A 25,985-nucleotide genomic window follows, 5' to 3' on the forward strand; every position below is an offset into this window, starting at 1 on the left:
TTCATAGAAACAGCCTGGCTTGTGGCAGTATACTATTCAAACTGATTTAGTGTGCATGGTGGAATAAAACTATTATGTTAGTGTCTCAGTCAGTCAAAATTTCAGTAAGACTTAATTTTAAGGTTACCATTATCTGATATGCAACAGAAGGCCTAAATTCAGAAGGTTCAGATGGTTATTGATTATTTGGTTTTAATCATAGGGAAAATTGAGGATGTCCAAGTTACACACTTCCAAATTACATGAATTTCCCCTAGGGGATAAATAAAGTATCTATCTATCTATCTATCTATTTATAATTATTTCTTAATGAATTACCATTATATCTTAGCCTTTTATTCCAATTTATTGTTGGAGAATAAACAATAATCAACGACATGAATTTATTCATATTTAGTTTGGTTACAGTGGAGTAGTTCTTCTGTAAATCTACAACTGCTTATAAACTCCGTACATCTAACATAACTCAAATGATTACCTCACAACTTTGTCTCGATTTTTCCTCCAATTTGATACCAAATTACACAGTTCTTCACCAGAAACTCCCTAGGAGATTATTAGGAAAATAATTAAGGAAATTAATATAAGGAAGTACCATTGCTTATTGTTTAAGTCGTCAGTGGTTCTCTACTTTGTACTTTTTCCTTGGCTGATGAAATTTGAAGCCCTCAGTGGTTAAACTGCACCTCCCTCACGGTCTAACAAGGTTTCACCCGAGAGTTACTTTAACTTTACTCTAATGACCACACAACATGACCAGGGTTGATGTTAATTAAGCTTCGATCACAGTATCAGCAGTTAACAGACATCAGTAAAACACTTGACAAAATAAACAGTTAATCATTCCTTCAGTTGAAAGACAGTGCTGTATTTGACCTGAAAAATCTCCTTAAATCTTTTTCTAATCTCTTTCCGTCGCTCTCAGGTGAGCAAGTGGACCAGACTGTGTGAAATTGGCATCCCCTCTGCTGTAGAAGAACACCTCCAAAATCCCACAAATCAATATCAGCAGCTGCCTCTCTCCATCCTCACCTTAGAGCAAAGGCTAGCGGAGCCTGTCAAAGTCCACAATGATGACAAAATACGAAGGCAGAAACTTCAAGAGCAGAGGCAGAATGAAAAGAATGAGTCCCCTACAGGCCAAGGAGATGTTGACAATGAGTCCAAACCTGGACAGTCGGCTCAGGTCTGTGATACACTTGAGCTCAGGGCTGCTTTGGCCAAGCTGTCTGTGGATTCAGTTCCAGCTTTGACCACTAGAGAGAACTCCGAGATCAGGAAAGTGAAGACCACAGATCTCCCTCCGCTGGAGCGCGTGTTTGCTGAAGGACTGTACTTCACTCTGACTGATGTGGTGCTGCTGCCATGCATCTATCAGTACCTGGTAAGGGCCTTGGAGTTTATGATCTATATTTGAGAGTGTCGTCAGTAATGAACCCTTGTGGCTAAGGACTCTGCGCTTATTACTGCCTTAAATTATCATTTGGATCCATGAATACACATCAAATGCTAATTTAATTTCAGCAAGTTTCCTGTATAAGTCTTATGTTTTCATGGTTTTGACCCAATATGATCTTTACAACATTTACTACAAGCAAAATTCCCATTACTGTGCCATGAGCAATCAAGTGTAGCCATGCAAAGCTTTGTCTCTCAACATAAACAATAGCACACATAACTGAGGTCTGATGTCACTGTATAGATGGTGCCATTCAGGCTACAAGACCCCCATTACATGTATATACGGCGTTTTTAAATGCCTTTATTATGATGACTTGTCAAATTATGCATGACTTTTGGTTTTGACACTCTGGTCTGGGTGAGCAGACAGTACATCCAGCTTTATTCAGATCCATCCAGGCAGAAACTTGAGTTAAGAAGACTCACTGCGTAAGACTTGGCACAGGTTTTGCTCTCAAAGGTGGTCCAGAGCCACCTGGCAAAGGGTGATAACAGTATACGGGAGAGCCTCTATTCAAATGCAGCAGATTGAAATGCATTTCAATGACCTTACTTTGGGAACATGTTTCTCTCTGCAACCGATCAAGAACTGGTGGGTTGTTATGTTGTCCATATAACTCTGAACTTCAAAAATGTTTCTGCCAGACTTTCTACATATTCATGACACATAATGATTGCATATTTTACAAGCAAAGTTAGTTAGAGCAATTAAAGTAACTGCAGCAGAGACCAGAGAGTAGTACCGCTGTTTAGTTCAATGGTATATTGTTATTGATCAGGATGCTGCACTGTCAGGCAGTTGAAGTGGATCTCAACCTCCTTTTCACCCTTCAGCCGTCTCCGAGCTTTTCCTCAACTGTGGGAATGAACTGAAGTTCCCACAATGAGGCTTTTAGTAGTCAGCTGTGCTCCAGTGGTTTCCAGTTTCACACTCAGCCTAGCGTGTCTCCTCTTAACGGCCATTACTGTCCACGACACATGCAGCCACGACGGATCCTTCCCACTCCACCCACTTCCCTTACTTCAGAGTTGCCCCGTCCTCCCTCTCTGTCCGTGTCCCTCTCCCTTTCTTCTGTCGTCCACACACAGTCACACACAGTGACACTGCTTTTCTGATCACGTCTCTGTTTGTGTCCTTAACCCTTAACCCACCTGCCAACGCTGTTTTGTATGTTTTTCCTGCCTGGCTCCCGAGTGTGTCTGTCCACCAGTGTGATGAGTGAATTCCGGTTGAGCCTGACATCTTGCTCTGCTGGACAATGACACGTCAGATGAGTCATTTAATCAGTATCTGCTTGTTTTCTTTCTTCTCTCTTTCTATCCTCTCATTGTCTTTGATAGTGTTCCCTCCAGGCCCATGCTGCAGACACTCTTCATCGGCTTCCCCACCTGCTGCATTGGTACAGCCGTGTTCAGGATGTACCAGGGGTCCTCCGGGCATCCAAGGCTTGTGGCATGGCTCTTTCAATCCCCCATGTTCCCACATCCGGACTCCCAGAGCCGTCAGCAGAGGACAACCCAACTAGCCTCCTGGAGCAAGAAGAAAACCAGGAGATGACCACAGACCAGCCTTTTGTCGGTGGCCCCAGACCCACAATGACCAAACTTAAAGTAAATTTCCTCACTTATTTCTCATCATACTTTACCTCTCTGTGCTCTCCAAACATATTTGCTTTAACACACACACATTTACAGACTGTAAATTGAAGAAGCTGTCTCCCATTGCCCCTTCACAGCACAGATAGACAGTGTGGAGGCTCTAACTGGTTGTTAACCATTATCCCTATAATTTCATGCCTCCATTTTCTGCTGATTGTGCCTTCAGGAGTGCAGCTCTAAGTTAATGTTATGGCTTCTGGCAGACTTTCTTAATTGCTGAAATGTTCGTTTTTTCTGCCAGTGCCTAAATGCTAAGTGCTTTCAGTCACAGGATTAACATTTTAAGTGGGCTGTTTGAAGGTTTTAGGATGCTTATCTGTACACATGATTTTCTTCTCACAGAGGTTGTTTGTATGACATAATCAGTCAAGACAAACTAACAAAAAAGTGACCTTTCTTAAAACAAAACAATGTGTTTATAACAACAGTATTTTACTGCCCCTCAGTACATTTTTGAAATGCTCACTTCAGTATTCTCAGTGGATCCCGTTGCCACTTGCAGTACTGCAGACGGCGCACATTCAGCTTATCCTCATTTCAGGTGCAATAAAAACAATGAATCCAGTCCAAAACAAAACAATGTTTTATAGCCAGACTAAGTAGTTTCTTGTAATGGCTGAAAATCTTAGTGTAAAGAGACAAGACAATGCACAATACTAGCATAATGCATCCACAATCCAAAATGTAGATCCCTCAGGGAGCATTGGTATGACACACATACGCCCTCACACACATTTACAGACATTTACACATTTACAGCTTACTTTGCTCCGTAGCACTCCAAACATTGTCCCTGCAACATTTTTTGAACTAGTTTTTTCAGCAGGATATAAACAAGCCCAGCTGTTTAAAAGGAGTTTTTCTCGTCAGCCCCGACTAACCTCTCGCTACTGAGCCCTTCAGACTCTTCTCCTGACCTTGTTGCCCTGCTCTCTCAGCAAAGATCTTCCTGTGATCTCCTGCTGGCTAAGTGTCTTTAACAATGTGATATTAAGTGATGGGAAGAGAGCAGTAAAAGAGGGTTTGGAGAGTTGAAATGAGGCTGAGTGAGCTGGGTGGTCAGGATGGGATGTGCCTTAAACGTGCCATGTTGCCGGATGAAATTTAGTTAAGGCACAGATGTGCTCAAATGACAGTTTTCATGGCTGGTTGAAATCAGACATTAAAACTGAGAGCAATGTACACACACACACACACACACACACACACACACACACACATACAATGGCCACTATTCTTTTTTTTTTCTGCCTGGAGGGATTACAAGGATGGCTGCGTGTCGCCACCATCATGTCTGCAGTGCAGCTGTTGTGATGTCTTGGCCAAGGTGCCTGTGTGTGTGTGTGTGTGTGTGTGTGTGTGTGTGTGTGTGTGTGTGTGTGTGTGTGTGTGTGTGTGTGTGTGTGTGTGTGTGTGTGTGTGTGTGTATGTGTGTGTGTATGTGTGTGTGTGTGTTCATATGTTCTCATATATGACTGTGTGTCTGCCAAGGCAAGTGCATAGAGACAGAGAGGGCTGTCGTCTGACTTGGTGACACGTGATCCTTCACTGCTGCTAACCAGACGCACCAGGCTCATGTCGCTGCACCGTCCACAGTATAAATGGCTCATAAACTTTGCCTCTTTCCCACTTCACTTAACACACAGTGATGCATGCCAGTCAAAGTGCCTGTGCAATGAGGTGTAGACACACAACCTGCCCACTAAATGTAAACAAAAGGGTAGCCCCAACACCACAATGTGAGATTCAAACTGCTACTGCTGCTACTCCCTACTTGATTGACAGGGCTCTTACTCGTCCAGTTGCTAACATTAGCACAGCTTAATCTCTGATAGCAGTAAAAATAGATCCTGGTTGGAACAACAGGACAGTTTGTCTTCCAGACTGTGATTACTGAATGTCAGTGTCTTTTCGTGTGGAAACTGGTGCTCTGAAACTAACCTTCTGTTGTTTATGACAGGATATATACTTCAAATTTAGAAAATTAGCGGATTCACTCGAGTGTTGTGTTTACATCAATGCCAGTGGAAGCTTGAGTTGATGAATACTGCGTTTTTACTCAGGTGTGATTGCCAATTGTACCATTTTCCATTGCTGATGTTAGCGAGTCTTAGCGGGATTTTTGACCAGTGGGAAAGGGGTTATATAGTCGCTCTTGGTCCAGTTGAAGGTTTTGGCCATTGTTCGCCATTAAACCAGCTCAGTTGTTATTCTCTTCTGTCAAGACAATAATGTTCACCTTAATGCAGCTTTAGATTATGACTGATGCATCTTGTAAATGTGACCTAACCAACACAGACGCGATGCTGATCTTTTGAACCACACTGTTGCTGCTCCTTGTTTAACATTTCTGTTGTGGCAGATTCACTTGATCTTAACCTCTGCTCCCAAGCTTGTTTTCAGGCTCTAACACTCGACCATGGGGCTCAACTGATGTTACCATACCAGTCAGACTGACACATGCTAGTTTCTCCAAAATCATACCCTGGCATTCCCTATATGATTTTGCTATGATCATAAGTCAAAGTATATTGATGATTTTGATCAGTTTTCATTTAATTTGGGGATTAGGACTACTTACTTTGTGCTGTATATGAAGATTAGGTATATATACATGTAAAGCATTTGCACAGTCAAGTAATTTGCTTTTAAATGTGCTAATACATTTTACTGGCTTACCCACATTGAGTATTGCAGTGGTATTAGACTTTTAGTTAAATCAATAACGTCGTGGTGGACCACAGCTGGTGGAACATCTTAAAACCGAATCACTTCTTTAGATTAAATGAATTCTGGCTTTTATTGAAGCCAAACATTACTTAGTCGACTTAGTTGATATACCTCATGTGCCTTCATCCAGTGATTGAAAAAATTAAAGCCCCTCCAACTCCATTGCAATACATTGCAATTGCAATTCTCTAAAATATGCTACTGTGGGAAACTTAGTGTTTTTGAAACTGTGTCAAAAAATTTGTTGACTTAACTCTGAGGTCATTTTGAGGCTGTAGTTTGTGTTGCTCTATTGTTGGATTGCCTTGTGTCACAAGATGTTTCCGATACTTCTGCCCCTCCATTAATGTAAAAAAACTAGAGAAAATATTAGAACAGAATATTTTTGAAATACTGTAATGTTTTAACACAACACCACACAGTACAGACCCAGTATGTCATAGCTAGTGAATTAGTACTTCTGACAACTAAATATTTATAATAAATTGTGTTTATTGCAGGGCTTTTTGTATTGCATTCCATTACTTCATATGAAGTGTTTATATTTTTCTTGTCTCTCTGTGGATATCTTTTAATGTATGTTAGGCAATATGCTTTGATATGAAGTATACCCACAATAATTTTACACTACCACTGCACCTTTATAACACTATGCTCACTGGTGTAGATGGTTGTGTTTTTTAAGTTCAGTTATCATGAAATAGAGGGTTGAACAGGGTTACCCTGATAACCAAACAGGAATACACTTAAATGAGATATCACATTAGTATATTAGTTTAGTTTTTGAGTTTTGAGTTATTGTCAGATACCTTTATATGTTAGAAATAAGAAAAAAAAATGGGGAAGATATTTTCCCTGCTCCACACACCCATTCATGTTTATTAGTGGTTACGTATCACCTGTTATCAGTATTAATTAGGAAGGCCATTCATCTGAAGGCAAGCGTGCGGCAGTCATAAAAGATTCTTCCAAAAGAGACGCGTATTAAAATGAATTTATTCCTAACAGTAATGACTCAACATCGTTTCCCTGCCTTTATAGACTGTCTCTAAGTACCTTTTTATTGTTCCGACCCTCTTATCATTAAAGAGAGACACAAAAAAAAATACCTTACCTTTTCTGCCTCAATTTTCTGTGTTTCTCCAGTAGTTCTCTAAAGTGCGTTGGATGTGCAGGAGCATGTATTGTGCCGGTGAAACATTTGTTCTCTCTTGAGAGAGTAATAAGTGCACTAGCAGTGGTTTTTCCTCAGGTATAGCTTCAGATCAGCGTGAGTAAGGTAACAAAGGCCTTGTTCAAGAGCAGCGCTCTTTGATTTGCTTCATTATAACCATTTGGGCCACAGAACCTTAAGGCTGTAGAAGGGTTTCTATGGTAACCTGTGTATTTGTGTGTGCTTGTGTGTTCCTCCCTTAGGAAAATGGCATCGAGGCAGTCTTCGCTCCTCATCCTTGCCCTGCCTGGACCCTCCCGTGGGACAGCTTACCAGGAGCTATCAACCCCACTGAAGGTAGAGTCAATCTGCCTGGTGGCTCCCCCTTTTGCTTCCTCCATTTTCCATTGCCGCTCTGCCCTTGAAATCTTTTCTGTGCTGTCATTTTTTTCTTTTACATTTTCTTTTGTTTTCTTTCTCTTTACTTTGTTCAAATACACCTCTTTCTATCTGCATCAGAACGTACTTCTCTCATCATTTTTACCTCCTCCATCTCTTTATCTGTATGCTTCTACATCACTCCCTGCTCCTTCTTTCTTTCACCTTATTACTTGGCCAAAGTCAAAACAAATACTGTATACGGAGCAAGAGTGAGGAATGTGCATAAATATTTGCATAAAACCTTCCCGTGCTGCCGTGGCCTGGTGATTATCAGTGGCACCTTGCTGCCCCCCCCCTCCCGAAAAGAAGATATTAGCCGCTGACACATGGCAAAGATTCCTATTCAGCCTCAGCTGGATGAGTTTCCCCATGAGCCCCCCCTAATGAATTTTAAAGTGCTTATCTCGATGTGTTATCCTCCTTATGTTGCGGGGGTGAGGTCTGTGACAGAAACAGACTCAGCACAACAGAAACACACAAACCCCTTGCACACACAGGAGACACAAACAACTAATGTGCAATGTCGAACTTGTGCATATGCCTTAGTGGATACTGATTGTAGTGGGAGCAGTATCTAATAGGCAGTGGAAGGGTTGTTGATTGCTGCCCCAGGTGGCACTGGTGAAGCAGAAAGAAATATCTGTTTCTTTTTCTCCCTTTGTCTTGCCTGCATTGTTTTTCTTCTTTAGTGAGGTGTCTGTGTCGCTAGTGATGCTAAATGGTGTGTATGCAACTGCTGGGGCAGCTGCAGTCTATCAGTGTTATCATTATTATTATTCTTATAAAAAAAAAAAATGGAGGAGGTTGATAAAGACACATATGTGTATATGCATGAATATTTAGACATTTCCTTTGCTCTTCATTGTTTTATGATACATCCATTTCTTGCGACCTTTCATTGTCACTTATGTGGAAAATTGTGACAAGCAGAAGCTCGTTCTCATCACTTATTTCCTCCACTTATCAGAGAACATGGGAAAATGAAATCAGAAAGACATTTCATCACTGAGATATATGTGGAGCCATAAGTTGGCTTCTTCCCTCTTTCGGCTCCTATGGTTGTGCAGGCCTAGCATTCAATTCATTACAGTATTATCGTGTCAGTGTGTGTCACTGAAGTATAATTTTGACTCTAAACAAGAGCACAAAACCACATTTCCTTCACATGTACCAATAAGGCACCATACAATACAACAAAACTATCACGGAGAATAGTCTGGCCAGTCCATCTCTATGTTGGGGACTTTGTCATGTAAAATGTTGCTGATTAGTTTTTCAGACTTAATATCACAATGCAATGATTTTTATTTTCAGTAATTCAACAAACAACATTCACAAAAAGTTATTTTTTTGTATGACTGAGTAGAATTTTCTCATAGTGTGAGTTTTCCACATCAATCCAGCATGACCTTAATTTAAACTGTCGCTTTATTTGGTTAATTATTTATATTAGGGCCACATATACATTAGGACAGTGACACATTTTTTATGATGCAGCGTCTGTATTCTAGGACCATGGATTTGAGATGAGCTTCAATTGAACTGAGCTGACTTTCATTCAATTTTAATTTGAGGTTATTTACATCTACAACAGATGGATAGTGTAGGAATTTTAACCTTTTTAATACGTAGTTCCCCCAATTTATGGGGACAAGAAGTAATTACACAAGTTAACACGATCTTAAGTGAAGTCATCATATTTAATATTTATTGCAAATCCAATGAAGTCAATACAGTGAAGATATGCACCACATCCATCCTCACTTTTTGCTTTTTGGTGCACTTTCATCAGTTGGGTTGAGGTGGGGGTGGGGCTGATCAGTTGTCTGCACATTTGATCATTCTCCTGCTGCTTTGTCTGAAAATTGAGTGACCTTGTATAAAAAGGGCTGCGAGTATTTGCCCAATATGGATGTGAACACCCTCAAACACAAAAATAGTGGCAGTTGTAGTGTATGTATAATTGAAAGGCGGCACATTAACCTGATCGTCACTGTTTCATTTCAAGGACACAGTGCTGGATTAAAGCTAAAACAGTGAAAAACATGTCACTATCCTGCTACTCTCTTACTGCATGGTACTAGTTGTAATTTTGACAGGCATTTGTGGCCTTTTTAATGTATGTCCTCTCAGTACAACTTAATCATCCGTTTCTATCCCAGAATCCCCCACTGACTTCTAAACAGAAGTACTCTTGATGATGTGGGCAATGTGTCTATTTTGAGCGTGAGGATCGAGGAGAGAGACTACATTTTAGCTGTACCACTTTGGTCGGCACTCTGCATGATAAACGGCGCTGTTGATATCTCCTTCTGCAGTATTTGGTTGGTAGGTAGGTAGCCCCTGTGCTTCAGTACTGTGTAATTAAAGAGGAGCAGAGACGAAAGGCAGCCAATTTGTCCAGAAATCCAGCGCGTGGGCTTTCCCATCTATCTGCCCCTGCAGTATACACCAATGGCTACACACACGCCTACACGTACAGTACTACAGGGAAAATTGCAGCATTTTCCCCTTTCGTATGCAGAAATACTTCCATACCTGCAAAACTCATATAACAAACGTCTTTGAAAGCAGTCTTATTTTTATGTACTGTATTGGCTTATCTTTATCATGTAAGTGCATAAACAGTTCAGTCTGCAAGTATTTGGATAGTTTTGGTTCTGTACTCCAGAGCATCAGATTTAAAATGAAACAGCGACCAGGAGAGTAAGGTGCTGATGTTCCGCTTTAATATGAGTATTTACATCAGCATTCAATGTACAGATTTTAGCTCTTTTTACCCATATACCCCCTTGATGGGTACGAAAGGTTACAATTTTCACATCCACTATGGGTGTGAACACCTCCAATCTCTTTTAAAGCTGAAAGTCAGTACTTTAATCTTGTAGTTGTTTTCATTTGAAATGCATTATTATGATGTAGAGCCAAAACAATAAAGAACATCTAACTGCCTTAATACTACCTGGCTTTACTATTTCTTTCAGACTTATTGTATGTGCTCCTCCCTTGTTTTATATATTGCTCCAGTCTGTTCACCCAACTCATTTGCATTCAATGGCAACATATCCTACATGCAGATGCTCAGGTGTGCATAATGTACAGAGGAACAAAGGGACCACTGTGAATGTGAGTTTTTTTTTTTGTCCCTCCAGTGTAGATGGCTGCTTCGCCAAATGTGCTGAGGGCTGTCTGCAGACGGGTAAACAGCTATGTGAATACAGGGGCCATTGTATAAAGCAGCCAGTGTCTTGTCTCCATTGCTTCACTTAATGGAGGCAGGAGGGTAGGCAGCGAATAAAGCAGGCTAGAATGATGGAGTGTGTGACAGTGGGAGATTGAGATAGGGGTGAGGCCACATGAAGAGAGACCGGGGTTATCAGGAGAAAACAAGGCAGGGGAAGAGGGGTGAACGAGACAATGAGGCATAAAAAAAAAAAAAAAAATGGGGAGGGCTGGGGAGAAACCGCATAGTTGTCATGCTTGAGACATGCTGCTATTAGGTCCTCCAGGCTTGTTTTGGTACAAGGAGATGAGATGAGTTTCTGTGTCTTTTTCTTTTTCTCTACAAGAGTATGACAGAAGTTGAACTGCTGGAGTGAAAACTGGCCCCATTTGTCTCTGTCTCCCAGCTTTGACTGCAGCAGAGATGTGATTGAGATTTCACAAACTCCACACTTGTCTGGTCTGATGTCTTTTTCTCTGTGGTTTTATAGAAACTTTGAAGCCAAGACAAAATCTGAACAACGTACATCACCTTGTGGTTATTTGGAGAAATTATTATCATAATTGTCACCCCAGTTATAATTTATTTTCCCAACATGAAATTCACATGCATACATCTCGTGTTAGTGGGAACTTGCTATAGGGGCAAAATAAAACATCAGTAGCTCTATGAAAGCCTGTCAAGTAGAATATTTTGGCTTTGTTCTAATATTAATTATTTGTCTTGTTTCTACCGTAAATAACACAAAATTTCAAAGATAGACAGAGTTCCAGTCATGTGGCTTTGATGGTTTATTAACACCGTATCATATATTCTGCATATCCAGTCAAGGTTTCTACTTCCATCCAAACGGTAAATCCGTCTGAGCATCTCTTAAAAAGCAAAAATGGAGCTCTCCAATATGTTGTCTGCTCTTGTATGCTTTACATTGTATGTTATACAGTCAAAAACACTTTTCATTACACTTTTAACTGAGCTAGGTTTCTACAGGTATATAACCCTGAAATAACTGATTTTTTTTTTTTGCAATTTGTGTGACACTGAACAAGCTGGAAACACAACATCAACATATTATCACCTTTTAAGAAATTGTTAGCAATAGTTGCCGAGTAAATGTTAAATGGACTGCACTTATATAACGCACTTATTTTCTAGTCTTATTGACCACTCAAAGTGCTTTACAAGACTTGCTACGGTCACCCATTCACTCACACATTCATACATCACAACCTTACACTGATGGAACAGCCATGAAGGGCAATGTGGGGGTTCAGTATCTAGTCCAAGGACACTTTGACACACAGAGAGAGGAGCCAGGGATCGAACCACCGACCTTCTGATTAGTGAACGGCCTGCTACCACATCCAGCAGATACAAAACAACAATAATATTCATTTAGAGTTGTTTTTAAAAATCCAATATTCACTGTCCTTTTAGATCTGTTTTGGTCTCCACTAACTCCTGAATGAAATATGTGGCTCTGCAGCTGCTAAATGCTTCACTATGTTCACCTGCTAGTAGCTAACTTTGTCTGCTGTGCTGCTACTGCAGTTTAGAAGTTAGTCCACAGTGGGTCTTCAAAGCGTTTGTCTCTGAAAACAGCTGCCATGAGAGTGGTGTAAATACACGTGATTATCTTACTGTATCTCGTTATATTGCTCAGCCTGTAGCATGGCAGCTGATGGTAGCTTTTATGGGATTGATCCTTGCAGTAAAGGCTATTCAGCAATATGATGGCCATGCAGTGTGTGTGTGCAGTGCAAAGTGGTTTCACAGCATCCTGAGGCAGCATTAAACGCAGTTGCAGTACAATGTTTGCAGCAGAGCAGGAACTTCCTACTCCTTCACAGACATCCTCGTGCATCATCGTCTTCTTTGTAATTGAAATCCCAATAGAAATGTTAGGCTCACCAGAAGTCATGGCCCACGCTTTTTAGTGCTTTCCTTGTTTTTTTTTTTCCCCTACACTGAGCATTGGTCCTAATGAGTAGTTAAACATCTGTCATGCTTAGTTTCCAGATACCCCTTAGACCATATTAGTCTGGGAATAGGAGGAGCGGTCTGTAAGAGGCATGAAAGATGGAATATCAATCCAGTAACAACTAACAAATATTTTATTATGTAGATGGATATGTACTTTTTTCTCCTATGTTTATATAAAGCTTCTCTCTGACTTGGACTTAAAGATGTTAAATGTGTTCTGGGACAGCGCTGTTGTGTCTATTTCATCCACTGTTAAATCAGTTTGGGCTGTCTGTAATGAGCGTGATTTCCCCTCAGGCATATCATCTCACTGTTATTGAACTTAGATGAAGATAATTAGCTGGAATTGATTCAAGTCCAGATTTATGAATTTCCCATTACGTTTTCTTAATTTCCTCAGAGTTGATATTAGAGCAGAGCAGATATATTGACTAGGCACCCTAAGGACACAATGAAATTTCTTTCAGTTGCACTTTACGCCAGTGCATTAATGTTAACTTTAAATAAAGGAATACAGTGGTAATTTCATTTTCCCACTTATTGAGAATTGTTTCCCCACACTGTGTGATATAACAGTTCACATAGAGTTTTATCCATTTGTAATCTGTGTAAAGCACTTGTAGAAATAATACCCTCTGCAAATTACATTCATAGTAGTTCTAGGCTGTTTCAACCAGAGATCAGATTGCACAGAGTGGATTTTGGGATTATGAGGATACTGCTGAATTCCACTCATATAAACTTCACATCATATGACAGTCTAGTCAGATTTAAAGCTGCTCTAAACAAGATTTCTATATTAAGAATGGATCAAGTGGGGGCGTTGAGTAGCTCAGTTGGTTGAGCATCCGCCCCATGTGCAGAGGCTAAGGTCCTCGCTGCAGCTGGCCCCGGCATCAGACAGCCCTTTGCTGCATGTCATTCCCCCTCTCTTTGCCTCCCCATTTCCTGTCTCTCTCTACTGCACTGTCAATAAAGGCATAAAAGACCCAAAAAAATCAAGTGATCAAATCAGTCAATCAAGGATCAAGTGGTAATGTGATGTGATCCTCTGTATAGTGTGTTAGCTGATTATCATAGTGGAGCATTTAGCAACTTAAGAGCCAGATATTTCTCTAAGGAGTTGGTGGAGACCAAATTTTTTTTCCTAAAAGGAGAGTGGATATTGGACAAAATGTGATTTAAAGGGTGTGTAAATAGGCATCTCTTTTCCAACACATTCATCTTAACAACTTTATCAGGCGACAATATGTCAGCATTGTGTTTTACAGCTTAATGTGGTGCTCTCAAGTGGAACATCCAGTTTCATTTGATTGAAATATTTTGGTTTGGGTTCAACTGAGCACAATTACATATTCCCTTTCATACCCGTGGAGCTTGTGCACCGCACTTCAGTCATTCACCTGAATTGGAGCCTGTGTACAGGGTTGTTTTTTTCCTGTCCAGCTGTCAGGCTGAATGGAGCACTGCTGAGAGACACACAGCAGGCTTAGTCACAGATCTGTTTAACCGCTGGCCTGAACATTACCACATCAGCTTAGTTAGAGATAATGTTGACTCATTCTTTCTCCCTTTCTTTGAAATGCATTAGTGTTTTTTTTTTTTGGGGGGGGGGGGGGGGGGGATTTACTGTGAGTTAAAAAGTGACAAGGGCAAAGTCGAAGCGTAGGGCAAGACGATTCTTCAGAAAAGTCTGTCTGCCCGTCAGATGCTGGTCAAAAGGTGCTTGCCATCCTTATGCCAGACAAATGTCGAGGGAAATCTGGATGGAATACCAGCGAGTTGACTTTCGCCTCAGTCGCTGAAGGTGGCGCTCGATGAATAGTCATTGGATTACAGTTTATCTTGACGGGGGTGGGGTGGGGTGGGGTGTGTGTGTGAATGTCTATAGTAACTTTCATGGCAATCTATCCCATAGTTGTTGAGACTCAGAACAACAAACGCCACGGTGGTGCTAAAGGAAAAGTCACCAAAGTCGTTATATTCTATCATCTGGGAACCATGACTGTTTGTATAAAATGTTGTGGAAATTCATCCAGTAGATGTTGAGATACGTATTGCACGGGATAAGTGAAAACTTTGTCTTGCTGATGGTGCTAAGTGAAAAGTCAGGGGGACACCAAGATCATAGGCTTCATCATCTGGAGACACTGAATGGTTTTACTCAATTTCATGGCAATTCATACAATAGTTACTGAGAGTTATTTCAGTCTGGACCAAAGTGATGGACCAACTGACAGACCGACATTGCCATCTTTACAGCCACACTTCAAGCGTGGCTAAAAGTCGCATGTGTAAAAGCATGATCAGATTTTCTGTTTGCCTTCAAGGAAAGGTGTGTGAATATGAGTTTTGTACTTATTGCTGTCAGTGCATGTGCAATTTAAGGAAAATTGCCTGTTATTAAAACTAGGTATCAAAGAGTTTTGGAGAGCATATGTTAATCTGAAAACAACATAGGTGTGATTTTGAAATGTTGTCATTGAGTGTTGGTGAGGATACGTGTTTGTACTATGCACTAGTATTACGTTAACACCTCATTCCCTCGGGCTTACAGCTGCAAACAGCAGGCTGTGACTCTCAAATCACTCCTCTCATTCTCAATTAATTGAACTCATTAGAGCCTTTAAATTGGAGATTTAAAGATACGCAGTAAACATGGGACCAAGCACAACAGGCAACCAGCTTTGTTACTCCCAATTAGAGGGATAATTGGCACTTTATTTCTACAATTCAAGTTCAAACACATCTAGACTCCCTGGAGGGTTACCACAGAGTTTCATTATTTGCAGTGATGTTTGAGTTGTGCCCATTTAAATGCAGAGCCACTGGCTGCCTCCATGATGAGCTCCTTGCAAATGTCATATCATGAATATTCATTTGTCTCCTTAGTTTTGTTTTGTTCAATAATCTCTGGTGAGGCACTGCCGTGTGAAGCGAGGACACAATTTGCCTAACCCTCAGCCAGCTTATAGTGGGTTTTGGATTACATAGTGTTTCTTACGCCGTTTCACTAGACTCATAATTAATTACTTATTAGTGTTTCCAGCCCTGAGTGGAATGTAAAACCAAATCCGTTCTCTGTAGACCTTTCCTTTGGAGCACAGTTTAACATACTTTATCCAGTAAAATCTTGTAAATTTGGAGTACAGAGATGACATGTGAAGGCTACAACTGATTAAAAGTAAAAACTTTCTTGGTACTTAGTCGTTTACCACTGAGATATGGCAAAAATCAATAGTACATTTTTTGTTCCTTCAGGATAAGGAACAATACATTGCACCGCTGATTAGAGATGAGTGAAAAAAAAAAAGATAAAATTATCAAGGCTGGTAAGCTAACATAGCCACAGCCTTAAAGTTAAAACGGATAACTGTCTATAAATACAGCATAAAGTATATAGAATATATAATATTGTACATTTATGTTAAAGTGATAGATTGGGTTATTTGATGTGGGGTTGTGTGAGGTACTTATCTATAGTCAGTGTATTCCTATGCACGAGCACATGTACACTGAGCTCTGTGTGACTCAAACAGCTGATCTGTAGAGTAATACAGTCTGTGCTGTAGTTGCGCTTGTGCGTAGGAATATGGTAGTTCAACGGCTGAAAAAAATGTAGTTCCAAAGGAAAGGGTTGTTTTACGGCAAGATGAAGTGGTGAAAATATTCAAAACAGAGCTTACACTTCAACTGATATTGTTTTTTTTATTTTCGGTGGGCATTTTCCAAAGTGGCTAAAGCACATTTTTGCAGATGGCCATGTCACATACATTCAGTATAATGCACTGAGTTTAGATAAGTGCGTCACACAACCCCACGCCAAATATCCCAAACTATCACTTTAAAACCAGTTACCAGTTTTAACGTTGTGACTGATTGGTGTAAATGTGCAACAACACTTTATTATCTCAATCAAATGGGTTCTGCAATGTTCAAAAGTAACATGTATTTATAATTATCACAGAAAAGAAAGTAAATGTTTTAACAGTCATAGTGTTGAACAAGTTTATTGTTATTTCACATTTTGTATTTTTAGTAGAATGAGAACAAGCAATTACATAACAATCATCTTTTTTTAAATGCATTTTCATTCTGTGACTAGTGATGTGTGTGTTTTTGTTTCTTTAACTAATGCATCTAACCCCTTTTTTTGTTTTTACCATCATTACTTATAAATGTTTGGGCAAAATAAAATGTGTTGTTTTACCATCAGACCCTTTTAATCAGACATAATGCTGAACTGAAAGAATAAAACTAAAATTTTGATGTCTCATTAATAAAAGTAACATGTGTGAACTCGGACGGATATCTTAGTCGACCGCTAACTTAATATTTTCATATTTTTCCTCCACTGATGGTGAGTTGCATTATACCGTGTGAAGTGATGTTAAGAGGCAGCATTAATTCAAAGAAAGTCAGTGGAAAGATGCAAATGGGGGTGAACAGATGCAGAGGCAGAAAATAAATGAAAGCTACATCCTGACTTGATGAATAATATGTTCCACAGTGTCTTGAACCAATTCACTAACCCAAATTAGCAACTTCAAGTTGAAAACAGCAACATGATACTTCATTTGGAAAGATGCTCAGTACATCTGTCAGTTTCATTTGCACAATTTATGGCTTGGCATGCTACGTAATACCAGTTCATAGACTCTTGTTAATTACAGGAGATGGATACTTCACAGGACAGGTCTGAGTAAAATGCAGTCGTGTGTGTTTTACTTTTGTTCTTATATTTTTCCATTCTGTTTTCTTTGTGTCTCCCTTTCTGTCTGTTTTTCTGTTGTTCTCCCTTCCTGGCTTTTTTGTTCTCCTCTTTCTTTTCCTACCTGCCTTGCATCGTCATTACATCTCTTCACTTTCCTCCACAACCTCGGGCCATAAGCATTGCTCTTACATGAAGGAGATATATTCAAATCTATTTTCACACTCCTCTGACAACACATGTAAAGCATTCTGCCATTGTGAAAAAGTAAGTGCATCACTTTTGTATTTGTTCTTCCCGTCCCTGAACAAAGTGATCTCGCTGGAGTCTCTCATTTTGTTGGCAGAGGCTCAAAGGAAGGCTCAAAGCTTATTATTATGTTCTGTATCTGGTGACCACTGTAATAGATGATGTGTCATATTTGGTTTCAGTGTGGTACTTTTAGATGTGCTCCTATTGTATGAGAGACCTCCCCCAGTGCCCACATCTAATTTGGCTCAAAAGAAGGTTGTGTATGGACTTTGGCATGTGTCTCTGTTTCTGTCTGTCTGTGTTCTACGACTTGTTGTCAGTGGAGTTTTCCCTCATGTTTTTTACACCCACACATGGTGTCGTCTTACACCGCTATAGGGGTGAGTTGTCATTTGTGTGTGGGTGTGAGTTAGTGTGTGCTTTGTCTGTTTCTGCAGTGAACATTAGACTAAATTGCAGAGGCTTCCATTCATATTCTGATGATTATAATGGCTTTTACATGTTCAGTTGTACATATGTGGACAGTCATTCACATCCGGAGAGTTACTGGCACAAATTTATCCTTGTGTCAAAATGTCATGTCATGTAATTGAGTTATTTTGGCTTGTATGGATCGGACCTGCAAGAACTGGGGAGAAACAGTAGCTTGTAGGAAATGTTTTTCTCATGCGCAGGTGGCTCAGTGAGACAGAATAATGATTCATTCAGATCCTGCTCCAATTATCCAAAGGGCAAAGGAAGTGTTTATGGCCAATCTGCAAACCCTTGATTCTCAGCCCACTTTCCTAAATAAGATTATTTGTGCATTACCAAGGCATTTGCAGATATAATAGGGAAATAGATACATATGCTGCATTCCATTTACTTTGGAAGTCGGATGTCGGAGGTGGGAATGACGTCACGTCCAAGCTGACCGCTTTCCAGTGCAAGTCAGAGGCTTGTTATTGTTGTTGCTTGCTTGTTGTTATCGTTAGCAATACCAGTTGATAACCAGTGTTTTGCACATACAGACAGCGCAGCTAGATTTCCACAGATAGAAGTTGGACAGTGCTGTGAGTATGACTGACTTAATGAGACACAAATGAGACAGACAGCTTTCACTTCTGTTAATTCACAGATTAACCATCTCAAGGTTTTTCCAACTTCAGGTGGCATTCCAGTTCAAATTTCCAACAGGGAATACAAAAAATTCCAAACGCCCAAGTTCAAATGGGACGCATCAATATTAAGACAAAGTGTATCCTTTCTATCACAAAAATAAAATGCCTATTTTAGAAAACATTGAACAGATAAGGATCTGCAATCTGTCAAGAAAAAGTATTTGTTGAAAGCTTTCCTTTCAACCACCAGCCGTCTACTTCTGCAGCAGCAATGTAAGCTCAATGCAGAGTTGAAGGGAGAATCCCTTTATTCTCACAATAGAGGGGCACTGACTCTGGCAACCCAACATTTCATAAGAAAAAAACAGGAAGAGCAGAGACACCAGCTGGCTGGAGTCCAGCCAGCCTTTATTTATCCTTGACTTAGCACTGCAAGGCTAGGGCTGAAAGCCATACTGGAAGATTTTACAAAGGTGGCAGGCCAATAGACATCGACACGGCCCTCCACAGATGCCAGCATTGTGCCACTTAGTCCCTGACTTTGACAGCTCCAGCAGAGTACAGAGAGCAAGGGATGAAGAGGAAGAGTGTGTGCTGAATAAAAACAAACTACTTAGTTGAAGGTTTTCAGGAGACATAACAGGAAGAACGATTGCATTTCAGTATTTTGTCAACTTTATTTTCACAAAATATATATTCCATTCATAATGTCATTAAAAGTATTTTTTATCGACAAAGGCTACTACAGTGCTGGAGAAACTCAACATTGTGCTTCTTGTAATTACAAACTAATCTGACTTGATTTTTTTCTTACTTCTAACAACTGCTTATGCCCACGATTCTGCACCCCATACTTACTCCAAAGCGGTTGTTCCAAACCCACCAGGAAACCCACAGCCCCCACAGTGTTCAGGGATACAACTAACAACTATTTATTTTCACTAGAAATTCATATATAAAATGCTAAATATAATGACAAATTCAAATCAGAAGTTCCCAATGTCCAACCCGTATGCAATTTACAATAAATATATCCCTTGTTATTTTTACATAATAAATGCCTTACACCAAAAAGTGAGAATAGAAGATTTTCTATCACACGTCTACTTGATTAATGGACTCAATATTTTAGCTCTATTACATTTGTTCACTTAATGGCAGAAACATAAAATATAACTCTCTGGGGAGGGTCTTAGGAGAGTTTGTCTCATCTATAAAATCTGCCATGTTTCTTTGCATTTAATTTCTTCCCCAAGTTATACTTTCCATGTTGTACCAAGTGACAGCAAGGTTCAGTGTGACATCATCATCTGCCAACATCCACAACACATAGTCCACATGCAGCTTAAAGTTTTCGACTGCACGAGTCTTAAGCTCCAGCAACCACTGAACACATCTGTGCAGTATGCAGACACCTAGTATGGTGTAGACACACCTATGTGCGTGTCATGTATTGGGGATCACATCTGGCATTTTAGGGTGCACTGACAACAGTTTTGGAGGAGATATATATATATTTTTTTTTTTTTTTTAAAGTATCCATGTTCTATTAGTCCTCTGTTCATGGTGCTTAGCTCAGATGGGAATGAGTTTTTCCATCTTCTGTTCTGTGTTCAGTGAGGCATCAGGGTAAAATTGGGAAAATATAACTCAAATTTAAGCTTGTGTGCATCTTGTTTTGTTCTTTGTTGGTATTTAGAACAATTCAACTTCAGTCATATCAGAGGTTATTAAAGTTTAAACGCATCTTAAAATGAGCAAAATCTTGTGTTTTCCTTGTGGACATGGTTTACTGATGTGTCAGCTTGTGGGCAGCCTCAGGTCATTTGTTTCTTATCTGAGCTGAGCTGTGAATGTGTTGGTCAGGATCAGTGCACTTCAGTCATTTATATTCTCTCTGAACAACCACAATATTTTTTTTTTCCTCTGCCTGTGGCAAATACAAATTCACTGACAGGATGGATCGATTCCAAACTCCCCAAGTTTTGAAGCAGAGCAGTGTAGATGTTGTTTTGCCACATCCACTTCAAACGTTGCAGTGAACAGCACTCTGGAGACAGACTGCAAGTCAACACTTAGCCTGCAGTGAACGGTAGCCAAAAGGAGTGAGGTTGCTTTGTCTGCAAGGAATGTGCCAGTATAAAAATGTGATTATAGTCCAAAATATACAGTATATTATCCTGATGTTGAAATATATTTCTAAATGTTGAAATGAAATGGAAATATCCGAGATGGGTTGTGCAACAGTGTTTCTATGGCTCTGTTTAGCCATCCTTTTAGAACATTTTCAACAAACAGTTTTCAGTTGAAAGTATATGTATTCCCGAAATATAGACATTACTCATGAAAAACCTCTTTGATGAGGAATAAAGTTCTGTTGCCATGATAAATGTGCAGGGTTGACAAGATAAATGAACTGAAGCAAAGTCAAAAGGCAGAAAGGACTCTACAAACCAATACCAGATGCTTTGGCTTGGCACAATACGCAACGCTATGTTAACTTAAGGGTAACTCTTTATGTTTCAGGTATGTCATTTCCTAACAATTTCCTAGAAATCATTTCATTTCATATTTTTTATGGAGAAATATAATAAGTTGTGATTTTTAAGTTATTTGTTTACAGTGTTGTCTTGGGTTCTTAAGCAGTTATTGATTTTCCTTTGAAAGTAGTGCTCCATTCAGATACAAGTAAACATCCATCCATTATACTATTGTTATTGGAAACATTATACTCGATACATGTATGCTCAATTTTTACAACTAATGAATGAATCAGTTAAGTGACTATTTCCTGTACTCAGTACCAAATTATGACATTCATTCCAAAAGTCTAAGGAGTTTACATATCAGTCGACTAGCCTCTTTCCACTGCATGGTACTGGCTCACCTCGACTCGACTGTACTTGCTTTTGGTACCTGGTACTTCATTTTCTTTTTCCACTGCAGATAGTAGCCCTCAATGTGCTGTCATTACTATAGAGACAAAGCATTTTCCTCTTCTTTTAAATTGCTTTTTTTTTTTTCTTTCTTTTTTTTTTTTTTGACAAAAAATTCACACAGGTATAATATTCAGAAATAATAAGCAAATCTTTGAGTTGAAGAGGATGTGTCCAGTTATTACGAACCGATTATCAAAATTGATAAAATTTCTTTCCATTGATTAATCACTTCATTGACAAACCATTTCAGCCCGCCAGCATAACTTCAGATTCCCATTATGAAGGATGTGATGCTCTGTCTATGTGTAACAGGAAAAGTTGGTAATTGGATGTGTATGGAGGAGCAACTGTGATGTTTCATTTTGTTTCCGTGGCCATTTCGAAACAAAACAGTGCAGACAAATTAGGTAGGCTGTGCTGTGACCTGTAACGGGGACCATAGCAGTTCCATAATTATGCAGCCCTCTCGCCTCCAGCTACGTCTGGTCATGTTTTGACAGAAATTCCAAAGCTGCTGAAGGATGCATAGTGAGAACAGTGAGAAGTTTTTTCCTCTTGGGTTTGTTTTCAGTACCCCTTGATTTTTCTTGTCATAGCACTCTTGCGCAAATGCACTGAAAAAAAGCCGCGTCAACAAGATTATATTTAGTTGCTGCTCAGTATTGTGTGGCCTCAGACTTTTCTAAATACCTCACAGCACAATTGAAGGTGTGTTGTCAGGTCAGATCAGATCAGAAATTTGCTCCGAATTTGGATTTCTCTCCTCTTTGTCCTCCTATGCACCAAAGTTCATCTCCCCAGCCTATGATCCATAGATTTCCATAATAAAGAACATATGGCCAGATAGAGACTTTTGTGCACCAGTGCACATGCTTCAAAGTTCCAAACTGTAAATTATAGAGAAGACATTGCAAGTTGGCTGCAGGAGTCCATGCCAAGGTAAAACTATTGCCCTGCCAGATCAATATTGTAGCCATACACGAAAACGTGTGTTACTGCCAGATTCTTGTCACATAAAGAATATATTGAAGGTGTCTTTAATTCTGTGGAATTGTGATAAATCATTTTTGGTTCCCTCTGCAGAAATTAAAGCCAGGCAAAACAAATCCAGCACCGACGCGATAACCACATTTAATTTAAAACAGTTTTTAATCTGTTGGCTCATATACCAAAACATGGCTCCTGTTATGCAACGGCAGTCTGCCTTCCCTTCCGCTTTCATAGAGATGCTTTCACATCTCCATGAGCAGTAGCTACACGTGCGCACACCAACAAACTACACTGATGTGGTAGGAAACTTTGAAAACAAAGACTCGTTGTTAAAGACTTCGTGCTCTGAGGCAGGATTGCTTGGCTGTTTTAAAGATATGCAAAGGATGTATTGAGAAAATGTTCTGCTTAAAAGGCAGAGGTCTTGCATGTGTTCTGACAGGCTATAGCGAATGTGTAATTAGTTGCGTGTAATTAGAGTTTTAATTTGCTGAGTGACAAATGATTTACATGAACAAAACATCTAGATTATTTTCGTTCAGTTATAATGGTGCAGCTGTGTTAACCGTGACCCCTTTAACTTCACTTATGGCAGCCATCATAATGTGATCATCATGAAGTGTTTGAACAAGTAGATACAGGATATATTTGGTGATGCAATCATACTGTGTGGAAAGATTTTTCTGGAAATGTAAAGAAACTTAAGAGGAAAATGATTAAGAGGTGAGGTTTTCCTCGTTCTTCAAGGCCAATGCCAGAATACGTACCATGTTGTTAAAGCCTGTAGCTTTACTTTGGTACACATTTGTCAGAATCTCTGTAATCCATTTTACCTTTGTTACTGAGCTACAGCAGTTTGTTTATTAGGTGGTGAGAAGCACTCTGCTGTGGTCAGTTTACTCCTGCAGGACCCATGTGTGCAAATCACAGCACTTAACACTCTTTCAGTCACATAAAGGAAATTCAGTGTGCTCTGTAATACCAGGTAGTTTAGCATGAGTCATGATTGCCAGCCTTTCGCTGCATGGCACTTTCACATACATGAGCCGGTTGTTGTTTAGTCAGTATGTGGATTTGATAGAATTCAGCAGTTACAGCAACACAGGTGAAGTTCGCACTTCGAGTTAGTGTAGTATTTTCAGTGTGCTTTGGTTTTTAATCTGTCCAGGGTCTCCCACACATCCTCTCGGTTGTTTTTATTACAACACGCTGAATTGTTCTGAGCAGCTGCCAAGATAAGAAAACACTGTTATTGTTCCTCAGAAGGACTATGACAGGCACGCTGATCCTGTCTGAACTGACGCGCTGGTACATTTATGAGCACTTGAGTAGGATCCAGGTATTCAGACATGATACGTATCGGAGGAGCTGCTGAAAGTCAGCCTGAGAAGATAATGATCCACCACACCTTCCTGTCACTTCACACAACACTTTAAAAACATATCGTGCTCCCCTGTGCTTATGTGAACTATTATATCCCGAGTGCTTGGATATGGCCTGACTGTGCACAACCTATGTTCACATGCTGCATCATTCCAGTTATATTGACTCCTACACTAAAGATGTATGGAACTGAATGCAAGGGTTTAATCTTCGGATGCAACGTGTACATGTCAGCGTTTGTCCTTGATTTATGAACCTGTGCTTTTGCTTATTTGTTTTCATTAAACTGGCTGTGAGGTGAGGAAAAAAATGAGCTCATAAAAAAATCATTAAAGCTGCCTTCTCCTGGAGGACGGTAAAAATCACCACATCAAAGGATCAACCAGTGTCTTATTTATTTTATTAACTATATCTATTGCCAAACTTATTTTAGATATTTATTGATTGAGTATTATGAAATAGAATGTATTTATTATCCTACATGAGCAGCTGCCCCAATCAGTTTTCTACAGAGTAGACAGACATACCGTATTTCTTACCTTTTTAATGTATTATGTCATCAAAATAAAAAATATATTACCCAATATAATATAAGTTCATTACTGGCATATAAATTCAATTAAAATGGCGTCCTCCATCATGCTTTTCAGTCATGTATTCCCACATTCTTGGAAGCAGTCAGTTTTAGAACCATGTAAAGAGTTTCTCTGTAATATAAGAGTTTTTAAGACTGCCCTTTTAGACTTGCCATGTTCTAACATGACATCCTGGGACACCATATTTCTTTGTCGTTGACATCCCAGACAGATGACTCTCTCTGGGACATATCTGTGGTAAACACCTTTTGGAGACGTTTTCCATCTGTAAGGAATCTATTTCATCTGTAGCAGTAAAACAGGTAACATGAGCCCAGCAGATGACTTCTGTAGGTGACTGGACACTTTTGAGCCTCCTTTTAAAAAAAAAAAAAAAAAAAAAAAAGGCTAGAAATAATCTACATTACAGTACGCTGTTAAAGTAACAGGCTCAAGCTGTCGCACAAGAGCTGGTAAATTTTCTTTTCAGAGAGAGCATGTAAGTTGTCCTCTAATATAATTCAGTTCCACCTCTTTAAAATGTGGCTTTCCGAAAGGAACCTTTCCCTATATCTATGTTGGCAGTAACTAGAGTTAGCAGTCATTTTTGTAAAGCAAATATAAAAACCAAACACATAAATTCAAAATATTGCGGTCATAAATGAAAAAACTTTATCTAATCCTGGATCTCCAACCAGCACTCCTCATGTTTGCTGTTCACACCAGCATGTCCTCTGAGAGATGGTAGCTGTTGGATCCTGCAGAGCCCAAACAGAGGCCCCCTGTGCCACAGCGGTGTGTTTACATTCTAATCTGTGTGATGGACCTGCTTGATAAGGCCGGTGGGCACTTCTGCAGCATCAGGGGAAAAGGTAGAGAGAAGGGCTCTCTGCCAGCAGCAGCAGCAGCAGCAGCAGCAGGCACCTTTTAACAGTAGAGGACACACAGGCTAATGGATCCTTAGTCTCCCCTGATGACGCAGCCACAACGCGTTTTCTTCTCACCGAGCACCGAGAGAACAACCTGCTGGGAAAAAAAACTGAAAAGTCGTTTCCCTGATACCAAAACTCTTACTGGTTCTGTCATCTCTGGCTTTGTGCCAGTAGTTGTCCGGGTGGGATGGTGTCTGTGCACCTGTTCATAAACACCACCAACATCAGTATATTCTGCTTTCAGCTCACATCAGCCCATGGGAGGAGATTAAACAAAAAAGTCTTTCTGAAGAAAACACCTGAGCCCCATCCGAGTCCGACCAACAGAAAATGACTGCAGAATATGTACTGAGAGGTCAAGGAAACCTAAACTGGGAAGGAAGTAATTACATTTTCAACCGCAAAGGAAGACTGCCTGCACGATGGAAATAAAATGCCTTCCCCAATACAGAT

At 39.9% G+C, this 25,985-nt stretch overlaps 1 protein-coding gene across 1 annotated transcript in view; it reads left to right on the plus strand.

Annotated features, from left to right (window-relative positions):
* gstcd (glutathione S-transferase, C-terminal domain containing) overlaps positions 1-25,985 on the plus strand; it is a 47,560-nt gene that overhangs the window by 979 nt on the left and 20,596 nt on the right. The window contains exons 2-4 of the mRNA XM_056371595.1: positions 926-1,384; positions 2,803-3,072; positions 7,267-7,360. Of these exons, the coding sequence (XP_056227570.1) occupies positions 926-1,384; positions 2,803-3,072; positions 7,267-7,360 (823 nt within the window). The remainder of the gene's footprint in view (positions 1-925; positions 1,385-2,802; positions 3,073-7,266; positions 7,361-25,985) is intronic.

This window comes from Seriola aureovittata, chromosome 3, assembly GCF_021018895.1.
Source record: "Seriola aureovittata isolate HTS-2021-v1 ecotype China chromosome 3, ASM2101889v1, whole genome shotgun sequence".
Taxonomy (NCBI): domain Eukaryota; kingdom Metazoa; phylum Chordata; class Actinopteri; order Carangiformes; family Carangidae; genus Seriola; species Seriola aureovittata.